At 37.4% G+C, this 17,330-nt stretch overlaps 1 protein-coding gene across 4 annotated transcripts in view; it reads right to left on the minus strand.

Moving 5' to 3' along the window:
* Window positions 1–17,330, minus strand: part of ZFYVE9 (zinc finger FYVE-type containing 9) — a 202,017-nt gene that overhangs the window by 49,533 nt on the left and 135,154 nt on the right. For all 4 annotated transcript variants that reach the window (XM_021096648.2, XM_084965067.1, XM_021096646.2 and 1 more), the window contains 2 exons: window positions 15,979–16,101; window positions 13,003–13,158 (listed from right to left, as the gene is read on the minus strand). In XM_021096648.2, coding sequence (XP_020952307.2) covers window positions 13,003–13,158; window positions 15,979–16,101 — 279 coding nt within the window. The remainder of the gene's footprint in view (window positions 1–13,002; window positions 13,159–15,978; window positions 16,102–17,330) is intronic.

Here is a 17,330-nt window from a genome sequence, read left to right on the forward strand (position 1 = left end):
AAGACAAATGCCACATGATATCACTTATATGTGGAATCTAAAATACGGCACTAGATGAACCTATCTACAGAACAGAAACAGATTCACAAACAAGGAGAACAGACTTGTGGTTGCCAAGGGGGAGGGGGAGGGAGTGGGATGGACTGGGAGTTTGGGGTGACAGATGCAAACTATTACATTTAGAATGGATAAGTAATGAGGTCTTACTATATAGCACATGGAACTATATCTAGGCACGTGATAAAAGATGATAGAAAATAATATAAGAAAAAGAATGTCGACTGGGACATTTTGCTGTAGAGCAGAAACTGACATAACACCGTAAATCAACTAAAAATTTTTTAAATGAAACATCAAACTTCACTGTATTTGCGACCTATAATTTTATTAGTACATTAGAAAACTAATAAAATTAAAATTGAAAGAAGATGAATGCAGTTTATTATCAACATACAAATCAGTAATATAGTGCCTTAAAGTTTACTTGCCTTTTGATAAATCTATACACTATAAGAAAATAAGTTTAAACTAATCAAAAGCACATCTGGGTTAATCGAGGTGGCCACAATTAATTAATTAATTTTTAAAATTTTTTTTGCTTCTTAGGGCTGCAACTGCAGCATATGAAAGTCCCCAAGCTAGGGGTCAAATTGGAGCTGCAGCTGCCGGCCTCCACCGCAGCCACAGCCATAGCGACGTGGGATCTGCACAGTGTCTGTGACCCACATCACAGCTCACGGCAATGCCAGATCCTTAACCCACTGAGCAAGGCCAGGGAACGAACACACATTCTTATGGATACTAGTTGGGTTTGTTACTGCTGAGCCACAACAGGAACTCCTCAAGTGGCCACAATTTAAAGATACAAAATGAGGAATGAGAGTAGGTGACAAAAAGAGATAGTAGAAAGAAAAAATCTATCAAAGATCTGAAATTCTAGGAACTTCCCAGCTGACCTGCTTGAGTGACTCATGGTATTTCTTGTTCAGGAAGCAAAGATACTGGGTCTCACAACACTCTTAAACTGACCGAAATAGTTTTCCTTTGTCCCTAAGTCCCAATGGGAATAGGAAGTCAGGAGTAACAAGCACAGCATTTTTATTGTTCTCTCAGGACTCCTTTCCTCCAGGTGCTTTTCTACCAAATGACAAAAAATGCTTGCTAGTGACACCCCGCCAATTTATTCATTCCTCCAACCCACAGTTTTTACAACTAAGCCTCCCTAATGTACCAGAACCTTTGTTCTAAAGGTTGGTATACAGGGTTGAACTAGATAGATGAAACCCTGGCCCTCGAAGAGCTTACATCGTATCGAAGACAAACAATGTCAGTTAGTAAAGTTAGTGATAAATGCTCTGAAAAGAATGCAAGGAAGGTGATGTGAATGTCTGATGGGAGCCGGGGAGAGAATACGTCTTTAGCCAAAGAAGTCAGGGAAGAAACATTTAAGAACAGGCCTGCAGTCTCCGAAGGCAGCAGAAATAAAAACGAAAATAAACAAATGTGACCTAATCAAACTTACAAGCTTTTGTACAGCAAAAGAAACCATCAACAGAAGGAAAAGACAAGCTTCAGAATGGGAGAAAACAGTTGCAAGTGATGCAACTGACAAGGGCTTAAGCTCCAAATATACAAATAACTCACACAACTCAGTAACAAGAAAACAAACAATCCAATGGAAAAATGGGCAGAAGACCTAGCCATTTCTCTAAAGAAGACATACAGATGGCCAGTAGGCACATGAAAAGATGCTCAACATTGCCAATTATTTGAAAAAATGCAAGTCAAAATTACATGCTAATTCAAACCTGTCAGAATGGCCATCATCAAAATGTCTACAGATAAATGCTGGAGAGAGTGTGGAGAGAAGGGAACCCTCCCTCACTGCTGGTGGGAATGTAAACTGATAAAACCGCTATGGAAAATAGTATGGAGATTCCTCAGAAAACTAAATATAGAACTGCCATATGATCCAAAAATCCCATTCCTGGGCACATATCCCAACAAAACTATAACTAAAAAAGATACATGCAGCCCTATGTTCATTGCAGGACTATTCACAATAGTCATGCCACAGAAATAACCTAAATGTCCACTGACAGATGAAGGGATTTAGATGTGGTACACATGTACAATGGAATACTACTGAACCATAAAAAGCATGAAATAATGCCATTTGCAGCAACATGGATGCAACTAGAGATTCTCATACTAAGTGAAGTAAGTCAGAAAGAGAAAGACAGATAGCATATGATATCACTTATATGTGGGATCTAAAATATGGCACAAATGAATCTATCTACAAAACAGAAACAGATTCACAAATGAGGAGAAAAAGACTTGCTGTTGCCAAGGGGGAGTGGGATGAACTGGGACTTTGAGGTGAGCACATACAAACTATTACATTTAATTTTAATTTTTTATTTATTTATTTTTTAACTATTACATTTAGAATGGATAAGCAACAAGGTGCTACTGCACAGCAGAAACTGGCCTAACACTGTAAATCAACTATACGATACATAAATAAATAAATAAGACCTGACTGAAGAGAAGAAATCAGCCAGTAAAGATCTTAAAAGGACAGCATTCCAGGTCTGGATGAGTTCAAAAGTCACAAAGATGATCAATGTAATTGAAGCAAGCTAAGGAGTAGTAAGAGATAAAGTCAAAGAGTCCTTAGGGACTAGATCAAATAGGACCTTTATGAAACTGCTGTTTATTCTAACTATCGTGAGACATCAATGGAAGATTTAAAGCAGCTTTAGTTGTGTCATCATAGCCTCACTACGATACTAAACTATACAAATGTGCTCTCAATTCAAAGGGTTAGATTTAGGACACCCCAAAGAATAGATGAGAGAAGATAAGCAAGTTTGCAAACATAAAATATGAATGACTGAAAGGGAACAAAAAGCCATTTTCAAATGTAAAAATGATTTGGCCTACAAGTTTAATATTTATATTTTGTGGTGACAACTGTCTTCTTGCTATGTTCTGATGTTAAATCTGAAAGGTGAAAACCAGTAACTGTAAATCTTATTATGCCAGTGTAACTATTAATCAATTCACATCAACATTTTTCTTAAATTAATCATCTTAGAAAGAGAAATATTAAATGGGAAGAATTCACTGCCAAGGATCCAGAAAAAAAAGGCGAAGAGAAAAATTACATAAAGGGTAGTGAAGAGATATTGAAGACTGATCCCAGAGGCTCCAACATCAAAAAGGAGTTCCAAAGTAGACAGTATTGGGAATGAAAGAGAAGTAACATTCAAAGAGATAATAATCCAGAATTTTCCAAAGTAAAGAAAGAAATGTGTGTTCAGGAGTTCCTGTTGTGGCGCAGTGGTTAACGAATCCGACTAGGAACCACGAGGTTGCAGGTTCGGTCCCTGCCCTTGCTCAGTGGGTTAACGATCCGGCGTTGCCGTGAGCTGTGATGTAGGTTGCAGACGCGGCTCGGATCCTGCATTGCTGTGGCTCTGGCGTAGGCCGGTGGCTACAGCTCCGACTCAACCCCTAGCCTGGGAACCTCCATATGCCGTGAGAGCGGCCCAAGAAATAGCAAAAAGACCAAAAAAAAAAAAAAAAAAAAAACAAAAAAAAAAGAAATGTGTGTTCAGATCAAAATATTTACAACACTCAGTAGTAAAAATAAAAATAAGTCCACATGTGTGCACATACACAGACCAGTGGAAAAGATTAGAGCCCAGAAAGAAACCCATATACAGAAGGTAAATTAATATTAAAAAACAGGGCCAAGGTAATTCAATGGCAAAAGTATAGTCTTTTTGACAAATGCTCCTGCAATAACTGAGTATCTAGAAGCAGAAAAATTGTTTTAAAAAAGAAAAAAAAAGTTTTTAAACCCAAAACAAATGTGGCTCAGAGCCTGGGTTGCTGTGACTGTGGTGTAGGCCCACAGCTGCAGCTCTGAATGTGACCCCTAGCCTGGGAACTTCCATATGCCATACATGCAGCCCTAAAAAAGCAAAAACGAAGAAACAAACAAACACACCCCAAACAAAATGTCAAGACTTAACTCAAGTCCCTGTACAAAAATTAACTCAAAATGAATCACAGATCTGGGAGCTCCTGTCGTGGCTCAAGGGTAATGAACCTGACCAGTATCCATAAGGACTAGGGTTTGATCCCTGGCCTCGCTCAGTGTGTTAAGGATCCCGTGTTGCTGTGAGCGGTGGTGTAGGTCACAGACATGACTCAGATCTCACGCTGCTGTAGCTGTGGTGTAGACCAGTGGCTGCCTCTCCAATCCAACCCCTAGCCTGGGAACTTCCATGTGCCTAAGGTATAATCCTAAAAAGACAAAAAAAAAAAAAAAAAAAAAAAGATAGAAAAGAAAAAGAATCACAGATCTACATGTAGAAGCTATAATAATACAACTTTCAGAAAAACATTTTCGTTATTTTGGGTTAAGGCAAATATTTTTTAGGAAACTTAAGTGTAAACTACAAAAGAAAAACTGATAAATTGGACTTTCATCAAAATTTAAAACTTCTACTCTTTGAAAGACAGTTAAAATTAAAAAAATAAGCCAGAGACTGGAACATAATATTTGCAAAACACATTATCTGATAAAGGATTTGTATCCAAAATTTATAAAGTACTAAAAATTCATTACGAAAACAACTCAATTCTTAAATGGGCAAAAAAAAGAAAAAAGAGAGAGCTACAGATGGCAAATAAGCATATGAAAAGATGTTCAATTTCATTAGTCATTAGGGAAATGCAAATTAAGACCACGGGTGATACCGCTACACACTGATTAGAAAGGCAAAAAAAAAATTTTTTTTTTTTTTTTGGTCTTTTTGCCTTTTCTAGGGCCGCTCCCACACCATATGGAGGTTCCCAGGCTAGGGGTCTAATCGGAGCTAAAGCTGCTAGGCCTACGCCAGAGCTGCAGCAACGTGGGATACGAGCTGCGTCTACGACCTACATCACAGCTCATCCTTAACCCACTGAGCAAGGCCAGGGATCGAACCCGCAACCTCATGGTTCCTAGTCGGATTCGTTAACCACTGCGCCACAACGGGAACTCCTTTTTTAATTTTTTAAAAGAAGGGAATATCAAGTGCTGGCGAGGATCCAGAACACCTGGAACTTCTCATACATTGCAGGTGAATGGATAAACAAATCGTGATACATACATCCATTCAACTATATGGATGACTCTCAAAAGCGTTATGCTAAGTGAAATAGGCCAAACACCACAGTGAGATTCTATTTATATAACCTTCTGGAAAATGCAAAACTGCAGGACAGAAATAAAATCCTAGCTGCCAGGAGCAGAGGGAAAGGAAGGTGAGGGGCTCAAACACAATAAACACAAAGGGACATGAGATAAGGTTTAGAAATGATAAAAATATTATGTATCTTGATATTGGTGGTTGTTACCTGACTGTATCTGTCTAGACTCATGGAACTCTATGTCTGAAAAGGCAAATATAATTATATATATAGATTATACCTCATAAACCTGACTAATAAAAACTCATAGAGAACTTTAGTAGCAGACTTACAGAAAATCAAGAATAAAGAGAAAAGACAAATAACAATCTATTAAAAAAAAAACAAACAACTAGACTGTAGGAGATGCCAGATGACAATGATTCAGTAACTTCAAAGTACTCGCTAAGAGGAGGTAAAGGAAGAAATGAAGGGATGAGAGAAAGAAGGAAGAGAGTGAAGGAAAAAATCCATTAGCCTGAATTTTGTAACCAATTATTCAAGAGTGAGGGCAAAATAAAAACATTCCAGACACACAAAGACCAATGGAGTTTAACAACTATAGCTCTTTACCAAAAGAACTAATAAAAAGATGTATTTCAGAGAGTTCCCATTGTGGCTCAGGGGTAATGAACTGGACTAGCATCCATGAGGACACAGGTTCAATCCCTGGCCTTGCTCAGTGGGTTAAAGGATCCAGCATTTTGATGAGCTGTGGTGTAGGTTGCAGACACTGCTTGGATCCCGCGTTGCTGTGGCTGTGGTGTAGGCCGGCGGCTGCAGCTCCAATTCAACCCCAAGCCTGGGAACTTCCATATGCTGCAGATGTGGCCCTAAAAAGACAAAAACAAAACAAAACAAAAGACACATTTCAGCAAGAAAAACAAGACCAAATGGAAACATGGGATACTGAAACCATCGATATGGAAAAAAATATAATGGTAAATTTAATTAATAATTTTGACTGAATTGAATATTGATATTGATTTTTGATACTGATACTGAAAAGTGAATATAATTTTTTTTTCCTTTTACAAAAGATAAACTATAAGTAACAACAGTAAAAAATAGCAAAGGTTATAACGAATGTTTGGGAGGACAGAAATTCTATGTGGTAGGCAGAATTCTGCCTGCTTTCTGGTATACATGCCTCGTTTAATTCCCTCCTCTCTTTTTCTTTCTTTCCTTCCTTCCTTTATTCCTTCCTTCCTTCTTTTTGCTTTTTAGGGCTGCATTTGCAGCATATGGAAGTTCCCTGGCTAGGGGTCGATTTGGAGCTACAGCTGCCAGCCTACACCACAGCCACAGCAACACGGGATCCTAGCTACATATGCAACCTACACCACAGCTCATGGCAACGCCAGATCCTTAACCCACTGAGTGAAGCCAGGGATTGAACCCACATCCTCATGGATGCTAGTCAGGCTCCTTACCCCTGAGCCACAATGGGAACTTCCTAATCCCCTCCTTTTGAGTGAGGAAAACACCTATAAATATCATGGGCCATGATTAGGTTACCAATCAACAAGCTCTGAATTTATCAATAGGGAGATTATCAGAGCAGGCCTGACAAAGATCTTTAAATCGAGGTCTAGAGATGAGAGAGTCAAAGCAGAGACACACTCCTGAAGACCTGGAAGAAAGAAAACATCCAAGTTGTAAACTATCTACAGAACCAGGAGGCAAGGAAGCCTCTGCAGGCAGCTTCTGGGAGCCAAGGGTATTCCCCAACCAACAGCTTTGAAATAAGAAAATGGGGATTTGTAAGAAAATGAATTCTGCCATCAATGTGAGGACCCTGGGCTCCAAATGAGCAGCCCTGCATGGCCAACACCTTGAGGCACCCTGAGCAGATTCAGCTAAGCTGTGTCTGGACTCCTATCCTATGGAAACCCTAAGGTAATAAATTTGTATTGTTTCAAGCCACTAAGTTTGTAGCTTAGAAATACACAGCAGAAAACTAATACATACTGAATAACTATCAGAGGAAAGTCATAGTTGAATATTTATGTTGAAAAAATTAAAATAATCCCAAAGAGAATGCTAACAAAGGGAAATATGGGTGAAAGACATAAACAGGGACGTATTTGCCAGAGAAGACAAAACATACACACCCAATAAATATATGAACACATGCTCAGCCTCATTAATAATAAGTGAAATCCAATTTAAAACAGGACACCATTTTATACCCACCAGGCCGGCAAAAACTAAAACTGGTAATACCAAACATTGGTAACTTTTATACACTGAAACTGGGGATAGATAGATATAAACTGGTAAACTACTCTGGGAAACAATTTAACATCATCTAATAAAGTCCAAGATACCCATACCCACGAATCAGCAATTCTACTCCTAAATGTACATGTACAAAAATTTAAAGAATGTCTGAATAATAGTAAACTGGTAAGAAGAGCAAACTGTTCATCACAAAGAAAATTAATAAACTATGTTTAATTATGTCAGTGTAAAACAATAGCCTGAAAATGAATGAATTAGAACTAGAACCATGAACGAAGGCTAGAAACATATGCTGTAGTGAAAAATGCAAAAGCATATAAAATGTGCACAGTGTGATAACATTTGTATAAATACTAAATACAAAATATAATACAAAATACTATATTAAATCCTTAGAGATGCAAACATCTGTGATAAAATTAAAAAGAAAAGCAAGAAAAATTTAACCCGAATTGAAGACAGTGGTTACTCTAGTTGGAGATGGGAAGTCTGGAAATCAGGGCGCTTCAGTGGATTGGTCATTTTTATTTCCCAAACTGAGAGTTTTGTCATTATCCTTTACAACATGAACAATTATGAATATATATTTATACACTTTTGTACATACCAAATTATTTTATTTTATTGCTTTTTAGGGCTGCGTGAGCAGCATATGGAAGTTCCCAGACTACGGGTCAAATAGGAGCTGCGGCTGTTGGCCTATGCCACAGCCACAGCAACTTGGGATCTGAGCCGCATCTGTGACCTACACCATAGCTCACAGTAATGCCAGATCCTTAACCTGCTGAGCAAGGCCAGGGATCAAACCTGCATCCTCACGGATTCTAGTCAGGTTTGTCACCACTAAGCCATGAGAGGAATTCCCCAAATAATTTTTAAAGATAATTAAAGGAGTTCAGAAGAAGAGACTGACTCTCTGGGAAAATCATCAGGGAAGAATGGAGAAAGAGGTCTTTTATACAACATAAGAGAACAGACAGGATTCAGATAGTGAGGTTCTGGGGAAATAGCCTGGTGGTGGAGGGGCATCACGATCACAGGTAATGAAGGAGGGAATCACCAAAGTACATAACAAACCAAGAAATGTTTAGTTTGGCTTCAACGGAAGTATATAATAAACACAGTTTATTACAGGCAACACAAAGACAACACAAAGCCAGTAAAAGTTTGTAAGAGAGGGAAACAACCAGAGACTACCTCCAAAAAAATAATTTGGTAGGTAACAATTCCCATTTCATTCAAATTCATGTTCTAAAGTCTGTTTGCAAAACATAAGCATAAAACACAGAAAAAGAGAGGGGAGAGGAGGAGAAATAATACAATCTAGAATCTCTCATAGCACTACAATAACCAAAGGCATCTTGAAACTCTCAGAATGACACTCTTCACAAAATACAATTTTTCTCCTCACTGTGGAAAGCATGATCAATCACGTAATAAAATTTTTTTATGTAAAGAAACATACATAGACACACATACATACACACATATTATTATTAACATATGTAGTTTAGATTTAAAATCCATAGAAAATTATAACAAGAGTTTACGCAAAGGCTTCTGCAGCCTTTTGAGTGAGTTACGATGGAGAAACCAGTAGGCAAGCGAAAAGAGTATTCAAGGCTTTTATACTCAGGGGAAATTTAAGACACAACTTGCCAATTCCACTCAATGTGTCAAAGAGGAAGAAAAATAATGAACAGGATCATTTAAAAACACTTAAAATATGTTTCCATTTAAAAAATCATGCTGAAATAATACATTCAGCTTCTATCTTGATTATCTAAAAATGAGATTCTTAATAAAACAGGCATAGCACATAGGTATTATGTGCATGTTTTTTTAAAAACTGCTGTGCTATTAATATATACACAGAGCCAACTGACATAAACTAAAGAATACTTCAGTTGTAATTCTGTCATCAACTAGGTCTGTGATTTGGGAAATCTATTCACTCTTCTAGGTCTCATTTTCCTCATCTAAACAATGAAGAGGTCATACTAGATAATCTAATTTACCTAACTAGTTCCAATATTTTATGAGCTACAAAACTATTCTTATTCAAGGGGAGATGCTTATAGCTCACTCATTTATGCTTATTTGAAATATTACTTTGATAGATATGTTCATGCTCTCACCTCACAGATAACATTAAAAACAGCTTAGATGTATTACAGTCTGACCTTAGTTTTAGCCTTGCCATCAGTTCCAAGTAACTTCTGTTACAGAACTTTTACATTTAATATGACACTTCAAAATGCACTCTACTGATACATAGGGATACTTTTTAAAAATGAGTAACCATTTGTGGTAAACATGTTTTAATGACTTGTGTCACACCCCTTCCCTGTTGGTGTTTCTTAGAGCTCCATTCATAGCTCCAGTCTCTTCATAATGGCCTAACCCATTCACAACGGTAATTTAAAACTACCAGGTAAATGCCGGGTCTTTCAAATCTTTATGTTAGCCCAGGTCTACCTCCTGAGATCCTTATCCATATATGCATTTTCCATTTACATATCACCATCTACTGCCGTTACTTGAAATTCAACACAATGAACAGAGAACTCATCTTCCACTCCTCTGCCAAATCTGCTCTTCTATTCACTGTCTCAGTGAATAAGAACAAAGTCCACTCAGAAGGGCAGCCAGGGCCCCTTTCTAATCAATTCCAGCATCTGCACCTCCACCTCACCCCAGGCAAACACTGACCTAATTTCTCTCACCACAGATTCATTTCACTGTTGCAGAGAATCATATAAATGTAATTATGTAATATGTACTTTTTCCGTGTCTGGCTTCTTTTGATTAGTCTGTGAGACTCGTCATGCTGTTGTATATATCACCAGTTTATTTTTCATTATTATGCAGTATTCTAGTGCTCATCCACTGTAAGTTTTTGCTTGTTTATCCACTGTAATTGCTTCTTAACTGCTCTAACTGCGATCAGACAAACAGTCTTTGATCCATTTTCATAATGTTTCTGGAGTCATCTTCCTATAATGCAAATCTGATTATGTCACTCATTTCTTTCAATGGCTCCTCACTGCCTGCAGAATAAAGGACAAACTCCTAATAAAGACATTCATGAACCTCCCATGCCCTAGTGCCTGGTGCCCTTGCAAAAACCATATGAATATGCAATTACTCATACGCAAGCCCCAATGCCATTTCTGGGTTTTTTCTTTTCTTTCTTTTTTTTTTTTTTTTTTTGTCTTTTGTCCTTGTAGGGCCACACCCATGGCATATGGAGGTTCCCAGGCTAGGGGTCTAATCAGAGCTGTAGCTGCTGGCCTACACCACAGCCGCAGCAACGCCAGATCCGAGCTGCATCTGCAACCTACACCACAGCTCATGGCAAGCCTGATCCTTAACCCACTGTGAGAGGCCAGGGATCGAACCCACAACCTCATGGTTCCTAGTTGGATTCGTTTCCACTGCGCCATGACGGGAACTCCCCATTTCTGTTTTTACATGTGAGTACATTCAAACTGAGGGGGAAAAATGAATATTTCAAGTAATTTCTGAGATGAAATTTAGGCCTAAAGGCTCCAAATGACTTCAAATTAACCTCATATATTTTGGACTGAACTGTACCTCACAGGCATCATCTGGTCAATTTCTAAAATGTCACCTTGCCTTCCTATATTTCACCCTAACTATAGAGACTACTTACGACATAAGGGCATAATCTCTTTTTTTTTTTTTTTTTTTTTGTCTTTTTGCCATTTCTTAGGCTGCTCCTGCAGCATATGGAGGTTCCCAGGCTAGGGGTCTAAGCGGAGCTGTAGCCGCCAGCCTAAGCCACAGCCACAGCAGCTCAGGATCCGAACCATGTCTGCAACCTACACCACAGCTCACAGCAACGCCGGATCCTTAACCCACTGAGCAAGGTCAGGGATCGAACCCGCAACCTCATGATTCCTAGTCGGATTCGTTAACCACTGAGCCATGACGGGAACTCCAAGAGAATAATCTTTTATGCACAAGCTATAATCACACTAAAGATGCAAATAATTTTGGTCACACCTGCAGAATACACGAGTTCCTGAGCCAGGGATCAAACTCTTGTTATAGCAGTGACCCAAGGTCAGAAGTAACCGTGCTGGATTCCTTAACCACTAGACCACCAGGGAACTCCTAAAAGTGCAATTTTATATCATGCATTTATACTCATTTCAAGAGCATTTTCCATAAAAATATTACTTTTAGTAGTTAAAAAATATTCTAAAAAAGATGCATTCATCGAAAAAGTATAACACATTTAATTTTTTCTCCTATAGCTGGGCATTTAGGTTGCCTATAAATTTTTATGTTAAATTTAAGTAGTGGTGCAATAACCACTTTCATGTACAAAGTTTATTTTATATTTCAATTCATTTCTTTGGCACAGAATCCCATAAGGGGAATTACTTGCATTCAGAACATACGAATAATTTATTATTTTAATATATTTATAAAACATCAAGTAATATATGAAAATAATTTTATTTATTTTTGTCTTTTGTCTTTTTAGGGCCGCACCCGCAGCATAGGGAGGTTCCCAGGCTAGGGGTCTAATCAGAGCTGTTGCCACTGGTCTACGCTAGAGCCACAGCAACGCCAGGTCCGAGCCACATCAGCAACCTACACCACAGCTCACGGCAACACCGGATCCTTAACCCACTGAGTGAGGCCAGGGATGGATCCTGCAACCTCATGTTTCCTCGTTGGATTTGTTACCACTGTGCCATGATGGGAACTCCTAAAATAATTTTAATACCTTGGCCACCCTCACCCCAACCCAGCCTTGTCTGTCGGAGACAATCTTCTTTATTATTCATTTGTCTTAGTTCTCATACTGCTTTCTCTATTTATCAACTACAGATATTATTTATTTTTATCATGATAAATGAGTATTTAGCTCAATTATACTACTTCTTACTTCCTCTGTTAAATCAGAACTAGGTTAACTTTGTGATACTTAAGTATGTTTCTTCTCTCTTAACTTTTAATAGTATATCTTTATTTAGGTATCTTTAATCTTTTTCCACTTTCTCACAGTGATGCATTTACTTTTACATTGTTACAATTTATTTTCAAACCATAATTAAGTTGTCCACGATAGTGATTTTTGAAACTTGAAAATTAAATGACTATTTGCATTATGATTATATAAATATTAATTTAAGTAATAAGTTCTCATTATGCTTCCTTCCACTAGATAGCAATATCACGTCCCATAAGCCATTCAAAGGAAAAATATTCTAAAATCATGGTCAATGGTTTATCTTACAGCTTTGGCCCCACCCTTTGTAAAAACAAACAAACAAACAAACAAAAAAACACAACAGTACCAGGTAAAGTATTATAATTTATAACTTCCTCCAACTATGCCAAGTTCTAACCTGCCAATAATACCAAAGCCAAACACCAGGCTTCCAAATTTAAGACTATTATTTTGCACCTGAGTCTAAAAATTTGTTACCATCTATAAAGGGTGCAGACAGAGTCATAAAGTATCCCCACCTGCTAGAGCATCCCGATAAAGCTGCACAAAATGATTAAAGATATCCTTTGGCAAACACTTCTCATCCGGTAGACACTGCAGCAGGATGACTATCTCAGACTGACCCACTGCATGCATTCCCTTGGTTGTGAAACACCAGCACTTCCTGTTCACATCTAGAGATGAAATAAAAACATACACATGTAGACATTCTTCTCAATCTTTACCCTTAAAAAATTCACAGAAATATTTGCTATAATACACTAAAGAATAAAATAGATCATACTGAATATGTAATTCAACTGTGAATTGTCACTGCACTGAGCCAAAGAACTATCGCAAAAAATAAAGCATACCAATGACTCTAAGCAAATATTTTAGAAAAACAATTGGAAAGGAAGAGAACAGTGAAAGAAATTACACTAAAAACTTTTAACTTCTATTATAAAGAGGTGTAAGTATTAAAAGAAACAATATTCCATTAAAAATAAACAAACTACTCATTCTCGGCTAAAATGATGAAAAGATATATTTCCCCACCTATGTATTTTTTCCCTCTAGCTCCTTCTCTTTCTTTTTTATTTTTATTTTTTGTCTTTTCTAGGGTCGCACCTGCAGCACATGGAGTTTCTCAGGCTATGAGTCTAATAGGAGCTGTAGCCGCTGGCCTACACCACAGCCATAGCCACTTGGGATCCAAGCCACATCTGTGACCTACCCCACAGCTCACGGCAATGCCGGATCCTTAACCTACTAAGGGATCGAGTCCTCAATCTCATGGTTCTTAGTTGGATTCATTAACCACACCACTGAGCCACAATGGGAACTCCCTTTCTTTTTTTTTTTTTTTAATGATTTTTATTTTTAAAAATCATTTTACCATGGGCAATAATTACTTAATTAAAATCTAGAAACAACAAAAAAATAAAAGGCTGTATTATAGATTTGGGTTCAGGCTGTAGCCTAAAGAAAATATATTTTTATGTACACTTATTAAATTGAATCTGTGACTGAGTCTAGCTATTTATAGTCCTTTCTGTGAGAAAATTCTAGATAGACAGCAACAGGACTTTAGTTAGCGTCATTATGTAAAAAGAGGTGAAATGAATGGCTTTACTGCATTAATTATTCCCACTTCTTCACTTTAAGGTTAAACAGAGTCACAACAGCACAAGCCTATGTAGCTAAAAATAATGTTCAAAACTTATACTTTTTTTTTTTTTTTTTGTCTTTTCTAGGCCACGGCATATGGAGGTTCCAGGCCAGGGCTCTAATCGGAGCTGTAGCCACCAGCCTAAGCCACAGCCACAGCAACGTAGGATCTGAGCCATGTCTGCAACCTACACCACAGCTCACGGCAACGCAGGATCCTTAACCCACTGAGCAAGGCCAGGGATCGAACCCACAACCTCATGGTTCCTAGTCAGATTTGTTAACCACTGAGCCAGGACGGGAACTCCTCAAAACTTATACTTTGATCATTTGTATTCCAATAAAATAAGATCTCCAATGGAACTGAAAAAGGATTCAAATAAAATCATGGATATCACCATGTAAATCAACACTCATAAAAGATCTCTTTTGTTCATTTTAGGAATTGTTTCTTTATATAGCTAAACAGAAAGTGCTGTATCAACTATCCTAGATGGTACACACTTAAGGAATTCTAGGTTAGCTATTTTTCTAAGTCTAACTTATAAACTAGATATGGCAAATTGAAATTTCTTTCTTTTTTCTTTTTTTGTCTTTTTAGAGCCACACTTGTGGCATATGGAAGTTCCCAGGCTAGGGGTCAAATCAGAGCTGCAGCCACTAGCCTACACCACAGCCATAGCAACTTGGGATCTGAGTCACGTCTATGACCTACACCACAGCTCATGGCAATGCCGGATCCTTTAACCCACTGAGCGAGCCCAGGGAATGAACCTGCATCCTCACGCATACTAGTTAGATTCTTAACCTACTAAGCCATGATAGGAACTCCTGGTAAATTGAAATTTCAAGCAAATTATTTTACAATATGATCTTTGAAGGAAAGGTGGCAAGTATTACTAACTGGCCAAACACACAAGGATGTGATTAGCAAGCAAGCCAGAAACTTGCATTTCATTTATTTTAACCCTCTAAAGAATTTAGTATTTCTAGTTTCCAAGGACAACTTAAGACAAATGTACAGTGGGAACTGGAAGACTGTTCCCCAAAGCGTCCTTCCATTCTCCAAAACTCTACCTACTAACATTCTCTATTTTCCAATACCATGTTGGTTCAAGATTCTAAATTACTATCTTTTTCTCTCATTTTGATGCATAAGAAGCTAGCATCAAGAATTGACAAGTTTCTTCCTGCTGTAAAGCACTGGGAACTATGTTTTGTCACTTATGATGGCGCATGATAATGTGAGAAAAAAGAATGTACACATGTATGTGTAAATGGGTCACCTTGCTGTACAGTAGAAAAGTGACAGAACACTGTAAACCAGCTATAATGGAAAAAATAAAAATCATTATAAATGAAAAAAAAAAAAGAATTGACAGGTTTTTTCTGAATCTTAACTTGTGATATACAGAAGTTTTACTGCGTGGTTAACAAACAGTTGTCCCAATAAGGTTTTGCACCACGATTAAGGTTTTGCACCATGATTAAGGTTTTTGAGATTTAAATCTAGTATGTAAAATGACCCTCCTGGATAATTTATAGACCTTCAGTTATTCTGATGTTGAGCTATGAGTTAGCATACCCAGAAAGTTCTCAGAAAGAACTTAGACTCCTCCAGGGAGAATTCACCTATCTCACCTCTTTGACTAAAAGCAAGTGTCTCAGTTAGTCTCACAGTTGTCCTCTGGGATATATTATTTTACACAAACCAACTTCTTTAGTGCCCAGTTTTCATTAAGATGTGGCTCTATATAAAAGTACTTGTGTATACTACTTTAAAAGATTTGTTATCTATCAATCGATATCTCATTTTAATTTTAAAAAACAAATTTCAAACTTACAATTTACAATTTTAACCATTGACAACAAATTTGCATTTAAAACAAATACAAGTGGGTCAGGGCCACCATCCTCCAATTGCTGCATTACTGAAATCTGTGACGGTTTCTCTTCCACAGCATAGTCTGCAAAAGGAGAAAACAATGCAAGAAATTGGTTAAAGAGATGAAGCAAGCAAGAAATCTGATGGAGGAATGGGGTAACTATTCACAGGAAAGAAATAAGCAATTGATTAGATAAGCAATAGGTAGAGTAAACACACAAGTTTATACCTTCTATCCCAGGGTCCTATTAATAACTGCCCCTTTCATTTTCAAAAGTGATCTAGTCCAGTTTGGATGGTAACATGATTATCCTATGTACAGACTTCTCCACACAATGTTTTATGCCATTGTCTAAAAACAACTCTGGTTTGCCAAAGATCCTCCAACTATCATGATAAGAATTTCACATATTATATGTTCTAAGAACAACACTTAAAATAATCCATAATATACAAGAAAGTGATAATACACTCGTTATCTCTAGAAAGGATGTCTAGGGGTTGAAGGAGAGGGGACTCCTACTTTTTATACTCTATATCTTATTGTAGTATTGAGAAATTTTACTATTAAAAAACTAAACTTCAGAAAAATGCACCCAGAAAATAAAAGGATTAAAAGCAACTGGTTTTATGAAAAAATTCCTCTAAGTCTAAGTCAAGAAAGTTCAGTACGTATATCACCAAAATCAGCAGTAAATCATATAGCAGATTCTGAGCATGGCCAAGATAACACTTGAGGCTGCATAGAACCCTTCCTATTTAATCTCTGCAAATACAGTATGTAATGCTCAGCCACTGCATTTTGAATGGTGGAGTTCTCTCAACTTGAAGTTAAAATCATGGGGAATAACCACTGCAGAATCTAAAGATATGGGAAAGGAATTAAAAACCTGAAAGTTGTATGTTGTTTGGTCTTATATGAAATGCATCAAGGGATGGCAAAATAGAACAAAATAACACCATTTTCCACTGACCAAAAGAAACCAAAAAATATTTTTCTAATGTTATAGGAAATGTCTGCCCTGTCAATGAAAATATTTATTGGAAAGAGGAATACTAAGAAAAAAAAAAAAAACTTTAATGGAGTTATTCCACTGGAATACAAAATAGCAAAATTTTAGTGAAGAGAAAGTAATATGGTTTAAGTAAGTGAATATACATAACTAGTTGCAGAGTCCCCTTGTGGTGCAATGGGCTAAGGATTCAGCATTGTCACAGCAGTGGCCCGGGTTTGATCCCTGGTCTGGGAAATTTCACATGCCACAGGCACAGCCAAAAAAATAAAATAAAAAAGAAAAGCAGTTGCTGTTT

The sequence above is a fragment of the Sus scrofa genome, chromosome 6 (genome assembly GCF_054392235.1).
Source record: "Sus scrofa isolate SSC_HxYL_T2T_F1_AM1 chromosome 6, Sscrofa_HxYL_maternal_Yorkshire_Landrace_v2.0, whole genome shotgun sequence".
In the NCBI taxonomy this organism is placed as follows: domain Eukaryota; kingdom Metazoa; phylum Chordata; class Mammalia; order Artiodactyla; family Suidae; genus Sus; species Sus scrofa.